Consider the following 10,837-nt stretch of genomic DNA (forward strand, 5'->3'; position numbering starts at 1 on the left):
GGAACAAATTAAAAACTTAGAAAGACCAGCCTAGGCAACACAACAAGACCCCGACTCTACAAAAACCTTTTAAAAATTATCCATGGCCGCACACACCTACAGTCCCAGCTACTTGGGAGGCTGAGGGGGTAGGATCACTTGAGCCTGGGAGGCTGAGGCTGCAGTGAGCTATGATCATGCCACTGCACTCCAACCTGGGTAACAGCAAGACCCCACCTCAAAAAAAAAAAAAAATTAGAAAACAGAAGAAAACAAATTAAATCTTAAAAAATATACATAAGGGGGAAAAGGGCCAGTGACTCTCAGGGCCAGGTTCCCACCAAGTGGCCCTGACCCTGGACCTGACACCTGCACCCAGGTCACCATCAGGTGATTATCCAGGAAGGGAGTGTTAAAGGTCAGGGTGCACGCACACTGCGGGGGTGCTCTCCCCACGGAGTCAGGCCCAGATGGAGCTGCCTCCTGCCAGCTTTGGGCTAAGTCAGGAAAAGAAGCAAAGTGAATAAGGAGCCAGGCAAGAGACGGGCCACAGGTCCGCTGGGGCTGCTCCTCTGTGACTGTGAGTGGACACAAAGCTGGCCCAGCCACCTGAGGGAGGGATCCCATGCAGCTGTCCATCTGTGAGCGTCCAGGCATCCAGGCCAGAATGGCTGCTGACTTGTGAGCTGTGCAGGACGAACATGGGTTTACCTTCTGAATGAGCCTGCTGAAACTGCAGCACCAAACCAGCCTCCTAGAGGCCCCGAGGTCAAGCCTCCTGTCCCCAGCCCCAGAAGCTGAAGCCCCAGGTTTACCCTGCCTGCAACCTTCTGGCCCAAAAGCCCTCCTGCTTAACTGCTACCAACACGACATAGGCAGCAACATGTGGCACCTGGCATGGCTGACTTGTCCCCTCAGTGGCCCAAAGAGGATGGCCATGTGCCACCCGCCCCTTGCTTTGCTCCCAGTTGCACCCTACCACCTTCTGCACCCCAGCCCTCAGCCTGCGGTCTCACCTGTGAGCATGAGTCCCCGTGCATCTCTTTAGTCCCTCTACCGAGTCCCACATCTCCACCAAGACCCTCACAGGTGCCTCCAAGCCACCAACTCCAACTCCCCCAACACCTGCACCACATCGACGACAGAGCCTCACAGTGCAACTCTGGGTGCCTCCCAAGTGCTCTCCCCACTGCCCTCAACTCAAAGTTGAGGAAGTGCCACATCTACCAGGGCACTTCCACCCTGCCCACCTGAAGTGCACACACCATGTGTGGCCCAGAAGCCATGTTGTTAAACAAAAATCGGGTAACACCACTTGCTTCTGGTGGCTTCCTATGACACTTGGTACAGAACCAGAACCTGGACCACAACTATCACCTGCCATCTCACTGTGCACCCACCTCTGCCCTTGGCCTGCCTCCACACCCTCCAGCTAACAGTCATGCTGGCTCCTGGCATGCACCAACATCTCCTCCTGACCCCCTCAGAAGTCCCCTCCCATTCCTCTGCACAGTGCCTGCTGCTCTGTGGTTTCCATAGCACACACCAGGATCTGAATCTGGGTCAGGCACCAGGACGTCCTTGCATCCTTACATCCTGTGTTTCCCTCCTCAGACAGGACCGTCCTGTCCTCAAACATGCCTCCACCCAGCGCACTACCTGGCACCAGAGCTCTCTCAAAGCATTTCTGCTAAGGAAGCAACTACCCTTCCACTGCCCTGGAACACCCACCACTTCTGACCCACCCACGTACTTTTGAGCACTGTTTTAATCTTGGTCATCATCGGCTGCACACTCGTCTCTCCATCGGACGGATGGTCGCTGTCTCCGCCATATTTTTCCTCTGTTCGCCTCTTTTTGGGGGCACAAAGGCCTTCTTCCAGCAGAGCATCCACATCGTTGTCAAAGTCATCCTGAAAAACACGCTGTTCAGACACCAGAGCCCCCGGCGCTCATGCTCCTGCACCAGGAGAGCTCAACAGCATTCCTGAGAACAGACACAGAAAGGAGGTGCTCTCACGGGGCCTAGATGTGCCCTTAGGGTGCATGATCATCTGAAAAACAAATGGGATGAAGCTACCAGCTGACACCAACACGCCTGGTCCAGGGGCACACACTGCCAAGGAGTGTCTCAGCAGCACCTGTTGCCTCAGGTGCTGGATCAGGGGTGCAAGGCCTATCCATGGGCCAAACTTTTCATTAGGAAATTTTAAAAATGTGGACTCCTTACATCTTTCTCTTCTCCACAATAACATTATTCCACCTCAGAGACGATTTTGGCTTTTTTTCTTTTTAAATTTCCCTGCTTTCAAAAGATGCTGCAATTTCCAAATCTCTCTTTGGGTTTTGCTAAGAGCCCTCTAAAGGAGGGGCTGCCAACATACCTCGTAGGGGAAATTCAAGGCCTCTTCATCCACTCTGTCTCTCTGAACGATTGCTTTAGCCGTGAACCCGCCTGCTCCTTCTTCATCTAGCTCCAAATTGTCAGTAAAATCTTCTAACTCATCGAGCACTGCATACTCCACTCTCTTTTCCTGATCCAGCTCATTCTCCTCATCCTTCTTATCAGCACTCTCACCCCCTATGCCTACCCCGTCACCAACACTCCCGCCAAAGGGACAAGCATGCACGTCCCCAATGACAGGGCTAAGGAGCAGACCGCACTCCGCCCGCACGTCGCGCTCTGCTCCTGTGTACAGCACCTTCCTGTCCTTACTCCTGCAGCTCTCGGTAAAGCTCACGCTAATCTTTACATCCTTAAGCAACTTAAGGTCAGGGGAGAACTTCCGGACCGCAGGTGCGTGCCGGGCGGTGCGCGGGCTGTGGCCACTACAGTTCGGGTCTATGAGGAGGCGGCCCTTAGAGAAGGATCCTTTGGAGAGAAGAGAAGCTCCGTAGAAGTTGAAGGGGTCCTCGGCAGGGAGTTCGGACTGTCCATCACCACCAGAGCCAACGTCCATTACCTCTGCACCACTGGACGTTTGCAGGGGAGGTGGTGGAGACTGCTCACGGGGCAGCGCTTGGAAGGGGCGAGCTCGGCTCTCCATCACCGCTTCTCCTGCGGGCCCACACGGGAGCGGAGAGGGGCTCTCATCTGTCTCCATATTAAAAGCGCTTAAGACTAGTTTACAAGACCAGAGTTTTACAAGCCCTCACATAAATCTACACAGCTAACATGCAAAAGTCCGCTGAGACCCAGGCGCATCCTGCCGCGCTGTGCGCTGGCGGCTTAGTCAAGCTGGCCACATTGCTCTTTTCATTAATGTAGACAGCTTTTAGAACCACTGCCTCAATTATTGGAAATCACAATGCACTCAGCTTAAGTGATTGGCGACTAAGCGAGTCTGTCTTCATGCCGGAGTGGCACCTTTCTTCTTCTACCTGCAAAGAAATTTAAAAATATCATCACAAAATGACAGAAACCTTCCACTTCCCTGGTACCAAGTTAAAAGTCAAGCACTATTAACAGCACAGTAAAGGGCTTCAAATAATATTCCCTAAGAGGACCTTTCAGGCATCAGAACAAATTAACCTTACTTTTTTTCTTCAGAACCTGAATTATAACTTAAGTCCAAAATTAAATATTTTGTTAACTGCCCACTTTAATTCCTACTTCAGAAACACAAAAACTATATAATCATAAGGCTCAAAAAGTATTTTAAAAATTTACACTAAACCCCACCACAGCATTCTTCTAACTCAGATAAGCAAGCATGCGGTGGGAGGCACCCTTTCTGGAACACACAGAAGGCACGTGGCCTCCCTCAGGCCACTAGAGCACAGCAATCCACTCACCTGAAAGGGCTGGGTCAGTCAGAGGGCGAGCGCGAGACCCTCAGCTCAACTCTGCGGCACTAGGGGCCTCAGAGGCATGGCCAGGCGCTCTGCTACTCAGGGACCCCAGGGCTCTCCTGGGCCCACAGGGTAGCACGTGGACGGGGACAGTGATGCAGCGTGCTGAGGTCACCAGAGGTGGCAGCATAGTTCTGTTCCCGATGGAGGAGAGGGGTGGGTGGCTGTGGGGAAGGGACCTGCCAGGATTTGGGGTGGGGAGCCACAAGAGACAGCTGGAGCCGAGGCACAGAGAGGCCTGGGTGCCATCTGCAGCCTGTTCCGCCCTAGGGACAATAAGGAGCCACTGAAGGTGAAGCGACTCTCATGCCACAAGTAGGTTTCTGCTTGAGAGAGGAGACCCACAGCTGTGCCAGGCAGAAGCAACTGCACCCGAGGCACGGGGACAGTCCTCCAGGCCAGAGGACAAAGGTGTAAAAGAGGCCCAGGCAATGGGCCAAGAACAGTGTCACAGAACTGACCGCACTTGTTGACCCAGTGGAGGTGGAGAGCAGAGAAAAGAGGGAACTAAAGACAAGGAAGGACACCCAAATTCCAGCATGCAGGCAGGAGCCTGGCGAGGAGAACGGAGGGGACCTCCAGGCAGGCTCTGAAGGTGCCGAGGTCACAACTCTGGAGCCATGACTGGCCCAGATACGGAAGGCCAAGATCCACTGAGGAGGTAGTCGCCAAACCCACAGGAGGAAGGCCGCCCCGAGATGAGGGTTAAGGACGAAACTGTAGGAAGCCTTACTACAGATGAAGCATGAAGAAAGGGACAACATGAAGCAGGGAAGATGGGTCTAAGGGGGCAGCCAGAAAACCTTGCATCAGAGCAGGAGGAGCACATGCAGACACACGCACATGCACACTCACAGAACGTGCACAGGAACACGCATGCATGCACATGCGTGCACACCAGTAAAGATGCACACATGCAAACCGCACTGCATGACATAACATCCTCCCAAGATTCCCAGAAAGAACAGGAGATGCAGACATCACGCATTTAACAAGGGATAGGGCATGGTGGCTGTACTTCGAAGGGGACATGACATGAAAACCAGAGACTAGTTTAGGTTTACTCAATACATTGAACAACTATCCACTGGCAATCTACTCTGAGGAACGCACTACATGGACAAGAGACAAGGTTACAGGGCCTGGACACACTGGCAGGGCAATGACCACTGTGCTGTCACCCCATTTCCTGGATTCTAGGATGTCCTAACATTTCTGAATCCAATGGGAATTTCACACAGTACATCTCGAAAGATGTGTCCATCAAAGGTGCTAAGGATCCAAGAAACACAGCACATAACTGACTATGATCCAGAAAACACAGCACATAACTGACTATGATCCAGGAAACACAGCACATAACTGACTATAAAGTGCCGAAGACGCTCAGGAGGCTGTGGGCAGCAACCAGGCAGGCATGAGGAACACTAAGTGGGGTGAGGTCAGTCTCCTGACAACCAAGAAAGACCATTTCAGAGAACAGACCGAGGGGTCAATGCGCCCAGTGCCACAGATTACCAGACACCTCAGAACCTGGCAGTCCCATGGAGACCCTGGTGAGTCAATCCGTGATTTTGGGACACAAAAAGCTACATGAAGAAGCTACAAGGAGCAGGGGATTAGAGACCAACAGTGTGGCGGAATGGGGAAGCCTGCTACCACAGAAGGCAAAGCAGCAGCCAGAGTAGACATTCCAAGCAAAGGTGCTAATAGGGGCTGAGCAGCGGCCCTGAAGAAATGCACAGCAGGGAAGCCTGGAGCCGTGCAAGTGAGTGAGCTCCTTGGGAAAGCAGGAAACCTGCCCGGTCCCAGAGCTCAGTGGTGGGCAGTCCTGGTCAAGTTCCTTCCTCCCCCCTACAAGCTTTCTCCATTCATTACACACACACACACCATCCTAGATGCTGCAGACACAAAGTGGACAAAACCCTGCTCTACAGAGCTCACATTTTAGTGGGGGTGATGGACCACTAACAACTAAGAAGAGTATGTACACTGTCACATGCCAAGAAGTAGTCAAGCAAAAACAAAACAAGGAAAGCGCTTGAAGAAGGGGAGGCAGTTTTAGGAAGGAGGATCCAAGAAGGCCTCATGGCCTGCGTCCACGTGAAGGCAGAGGAGTAAGCCAGGTGGGTAACAGGGCTGGGAGGAGGGGAAGTTCCAGGTGACACTAAGAGGAAAACCAGAGGGCTGGGGTCAGGAATGTGGTGTGGCCAGCTGGGGCAGTGTGCTGAGGGAATGTGACAGTGGGCCAGATCCATGAGGGCAGATGGATCAGGGTTGGTCCTCCGAGGCTGCTGCCAGGACGTTGGCTTTTAGTGAGAGAGATGGGCCACAGGAAAGGAAGGCCCACGCAGTGGCATCAGCTGATTCCAGAATAGCGGTGGCAACCAACCCTCAGCCAGGCCCTGTTCTAAGCACTTTGAAGCATTTTAACTCACCCAGTTCTCACATAGCACTATGAAAGAAAGGTTCACTCATGTGCTCAAGGTCACACAGCTAGGAAGTGATGGAACTGCTTTACAAGCAGGCAAGCTGGCTTGCATCTACACCACCTCTGTTTTATACCATCTTATGGTTTAAAAGAATCACTCTGGGCCGGGTGCGGTGGCTCACGCCTGTAATCCCAGCACTTTGGGAGGCCGAGGCAGGTGGATCACAAGGTCAGGAGATCAAGACCATCCTGGCTAACATGCTGAACCCCGTCTCTACTAAAAAAACAAAAAATTAGCCGGGCATGGTGGTGGGTGCCTATAGTCCCAGCTACTCAGGAGGCTGAGGCAGGAGAATGGCATGAACCTAGGAGGCGGAGATTGCAGTGAGCGGAGATTGCGCCACTGCACTCTAGCCTGGGCAACAAAGTGAGATTCCATCTCAAAAAAAAAAAAAAAAAAAAAAAGTCACTCTGTGTCCAGGCATAGTGGCTCACGCCTGTAATCCCAGAGCTTTGGGAGGCTGAGGCAGGCAGATCATTTGAGGTCAGGAGTTTGAGACCAGCCTGGCCAACATGGTGAAACCCCGTCTCTACTAAAAATAAAAAAATCAGCTGGGCGTGGTGGTTGTGGAAGCCTGCAGTCCCAGCTACTTGGGAGGCTGAGGCAGGAGAATCACTTGAACTCAGGAGGCAGAAGTTGCGTGAGCTGAGATCGCACCACTGCACTCCAGTCTGGGCGACAGGGCAAGATTCTGTCTTTAAAAAAAAAAAAAAAAAAAAAAAGAAGAGGAAGAAGAATCACTCTGTGTCCAGAAAAACTATAGGTGGTGGATGGGGAGTGAGGACCAAAGGTGACAGTAAAGAGAATTAGAGGTTCACCAGGTAGGCTGGGCCAGGATGTTAACCTGGAGGTGGTGGAAAACGGTCTGTGCTTAGAAATAGAAGGTGAGTTGACAGGGCCTCCTGTCAACTGCATGAAGTTGTAAGAAAAAGAGGAATCAAAGGGACTTTGGACAGGCCAAGGAATGTTTTGGCATGGGTGAAGATTTGAGTTTGGCGCCAGAGTAACACATGGAGATATAGAAGAGGTGGCCAGAAACACCAGGCTGGAGCCTAGAAGGGAGGCCAGGGCTGGAGCTGTTAAGATGTCAAGGAAAGTTGGCATTAAAGCCAGGAGGCTGGATGACATCACAAAGGAGGGGGCTACAACAAGAGAGTCTAAGACTGGGCAAGCCAGCCAGAAAGCACATTTCCTACCCCAAGGTCGTGGTGAGACTACAAAACAGACTCTGGGAAGTGCTCCACACAGTGCCTGGCCGCAAAGGGCTCAAAGGGGAGCTCTCCGCCCACAGGCCTCCCCACTGCTCCAGCTGACCAAACACCGGATGCAAACCCTGCCTTGCCAACAGGACCATCAGAGAGGAATGGGCTCACCGCAAGCTCCCCTGGACCCCTGGCACGGGGAGAAAACCCATACACTTGGACAGCACCCTTCTTCCTAGTCCACTTGCTGTGCTGGCTAACCGAGGCACTGGCCGCGACGGGCCAGCACCAGTGCCAGCGCCATGGATGCTGCTTTTTGGTCAAGTCTCTCCCGCTGCAGCCTCCCGCCCAACCCAGCGGCAGTATGACCTCATCCGTTCCTTTTGTCATCCTCCAACAGGCCTCACATCCCGCACTTAGAGGCAACACTGGGTACCCCGCGCTGGCCATTCACTCCCTTTTGTGAGTGAAGGCCTGCAGAACGGTTTGGGCCACACCCACAGCCGGGAGTCTAGTCTGGCCAGGAAATAGTGGATCCTCGTCTGGTGGTTGGCCTCGAACAGTCGACAGCCATAGACGGGACTGCCGTGCAGGAACAAGGTACATGCAAGCATGCAAAAAGGCAAATCAGACTCCTGCCACAAGAAAGCCAAGTCCATCGGTTGACACCAGACAGGCATCACTGTCAACAGGTTGCCACCTTCCATTTATTTCTGCCATGCTCATTGTTACAATAAAACCGTATCCCAATTATCTACGTGACACTCAACCCGTGAGCATTTGGTGGACAAAAAGACTTAGGCGACTTCTTGGATTTCCCAAACTGTGTTCACGCCAGCAGGGTCCCAGGCGAGCACTGTCCCTGTCCACACCTTTCCCGCCTGAAGGCGATGCCAGGCTTCGGGCCCGCGGGGAGAGGAGCCTCTTTACCCCGGCGGACAGCGACGAGAATCGGCAACGCCTGGGCCCGGGGCCAGTCCCCCAGCCCCGGAGGGGTCCCCACCCCGCGCTCTCCACCGCCCGCGGCCATGTTGCCTCACAAAGGCCGGGCTCCGTGCCCCGGCCCCGCCCCGCCCGCGGCCTCGGTCCCGGAGGGAGGCGGGAGGGAAGGGCGCGCCCTCGCGCAGGCCGCAGCGCCCGCCCGCCCGCCCGCGGGGCGCCCCTCGCGCCCCGCACCTACCTGAGGCGCCCGCGGGCTGCCCGAGCCGCCCGCAGCCAGACCACAGCCGGGAGAGCCTCACCGACCGACCGCCGCAGCCATCTGGAAAGCCTGTCCAGGCCCTCCGGTTGCCGGGACCAGCCTGCCGCGCCGGGCGAGCGGAGGGCGGACCTTCGCGGCGCGCGGCCAATCCCCGCACGCGGCCGCCCCGCATTGGAGGAGCCGCGGAGCGGGCTGCGGAGGCCGCCAATCGGTGGCGCATAGCGCGCGCGTCCGCGGCGCGCGGCCCAATAGCGCGGCCGCGCGGGCGGGACCAGACCCCCAGGCCGCGGTCGCGCTAACAGTCGCTGCCCGGGCGGGGCTCGCCGGACGGAGGGCGGCGGCCGCGAGGAGCGACGGGAACGGGAAATGCCGGGAATGCCGGGAGCGGGGGAGCGCGGGAAGCGCGGGGAGCGCCGGGAATGCCGGGAACAGGGAGCGCGGGGTAAGCCGGGAGCGGACGCGCAGACGGGCCACCTTCAGTGGAGACTGCAGAAGAGACCGTGCACACAAAGGCGTTACACAACCCGGTTAAAAGCATCACTGTATCAGACGTCATCATTTACAAAGAACGCGTATGCTCAACTGTCTGGAGCTTTTCTATTTGCTAATACTATAACAGGAGATCCAAAACAGGGAGGGTTAGGCCGGACACGGTGGCTTGCGCCTGTAATCCCAGAGCTTTGGAAGGTCAAGGCAGGAGGATTACTTGAGCCCAGGAGTTCAAGACCAGCCAGGCCAACATTGTGAGACCCCAGTATCTACTTTTTTTTTTTTTTTTTTGAGATGGAGTCTCGCTTTGTCGCCCAGGCTGGGGTGCAGTGGCGCGATCTCAGCTCATTGCAACTTCTGCCTCCCGGGTTCAAGTGGTTATCCTGGCTCACCCACCCGAGTAACTGGGATTACAGGCGCCACCAGCACGCCTGGCTAATTTTTATGTTTTTGGTAGAGACGGGGTTTCACCATGTTGGCCAGGCTGGTATCAAACTCCTGGGCTCAATTGATCTGCCTGCCTCGGCCTCCCAAAGTGCTGGGATTACAGGCGTTAGCCACTGCGCCTGGCTCAAAAATTTTTTTTAATTAGCTGCCTGGTGGCGGGTGCCTGTGGTCCGAGCTGCTCGGGAGGCTGAGGTGGAAGGATCGCCTGAGTCCAGGAGTTCCAGGCTGCAGTGATCCGAGATAGCACCACTTTCACTCCAGCCTGGGCGACAGAGTGAGATTCCGTCTCAAAAAAAAAAAAAGGAAAAGGAGGATATGAGTAAGTGAGGGTACAGCTCTTCCTTAGACTAACTTTCCTGTCAAATGTGGAAGGAATAGTGGTAATAGAAAAATTTCCCATTAGGTAGCCACCCCAATAATAGCTGCTGCAGATGAAAATCTTGAGTGATAAAAATAGTGGGCCGGGCCCTGTGGCTCAGGCCTGTAATCCCAGCACTTTGAGAGGCCCAGGCAAGCGGATCACTTGAGCTCAGGAGTTCGACACTAGCCTGAGCAATGTAGCAAAACCTTGTCCCTTGTCTCTACTAAAAATACAAAAAGTAGCCAGGCGTGGTGGCGGGTTCCTGTAATCCGAGCTACTCGGGAGGCTGAGGCAGGAGAATCGCTTGAACCTGGGAGGTGAAGGTTGCAATGAGCTGAGATTGCACTCCAGCCTGGGCGACAGAATGAGACTGTCTCCAAAAAAAACTGGGCAAGGCCGGGTACGGTGACTCATGCCTGTAATCCCAGCACTTTGGGAGGCCGAGTCGGGCAGATCACTTGAGGTCAGGAGTTCTAGACCAGCCTGACCAACATGGTGAAACCCTGTCTCTACTACAAATACAAAAAATTAGCTGGGCGTGGTGTCACGCACCTGTAGTCCCAGCTACTTAGGAGGCTGAGGCAGGAGAATTGCTTGAACCTGGGATGCGGAGGTTGCAGTGAGCCGAGATCGCGCCACTGCACTCTAGCCTGGAAGACAGCGTGAGACTCTGTCTCAAAAAAAAAAAGTGAAAAGTATTGTGTTGTTGTATTGACAAAAGATTATTTGCTTGGCCAAACTTTATCAGGCTCCTAAACCTTCTAGGTCCATCTGTGTGAATTCCAGTTTAGCAAGAACCACCCTGCTTTTGATA

The 10,837-nt window shown here is 54.3% G+C and overlaps 1 protein-coding gene across 2 annotated transcripts in view; it reads right to left on the reverse strand.

Moving 5' to 3' along the window:
• Window positions 1-8,882, reverse strand: part of DGCR8 (DGCR8 microprocessor complex subunit) — a 28,240-nt gene extending 19,358 nt beyond the window's left edge. Inside the window, exons 1-3 of one of the 2 annotated variants that reach the window (XM_073006997.1) lie at window positions 8,702-8,882; window positions 2,364-3,356; window positions 1,733-1,892 (exon numbers count right to left, since the gene is read on the reverse strand). In XM_073006997.1, the coding sequence (XP_072863098.1) occupies window positions 1,733-1,892; window positions 2,364-3,083 (880 nt within the window). In that variant the 5' untranslated portion in view covers window positions 3,084-3,356; window positions 8,702-8,882. The remainder of the gene's footprint in view (window positions 1-1,732; window positions 1,893-2,363; window positions 3,357-8,701) is intronic. The other variant, XM_037994763.2, reaches the window with a different exon arrangement.
• Between the last annotated feature and the right edge of the window lie 1,955 nt (window positions 8,883-10,837).

The sequence above is a fragment of the Chlorocebus sabaeus genome, chromosome 19, assembly GCF_047675955.1.
Source record: "Chlorocebus sabaeus isolate Y175 chromosome 19, mChlSab1.0.hap1, whole genome shotgun sequence".
Taxonomy (NCBI): domain Eukaryota; kingdom Metazoa; phylum Chordata; class Mammalia; order Primates; family Cercopithecidae; genus Chlorocebus; species Chlorocebus sabaeus.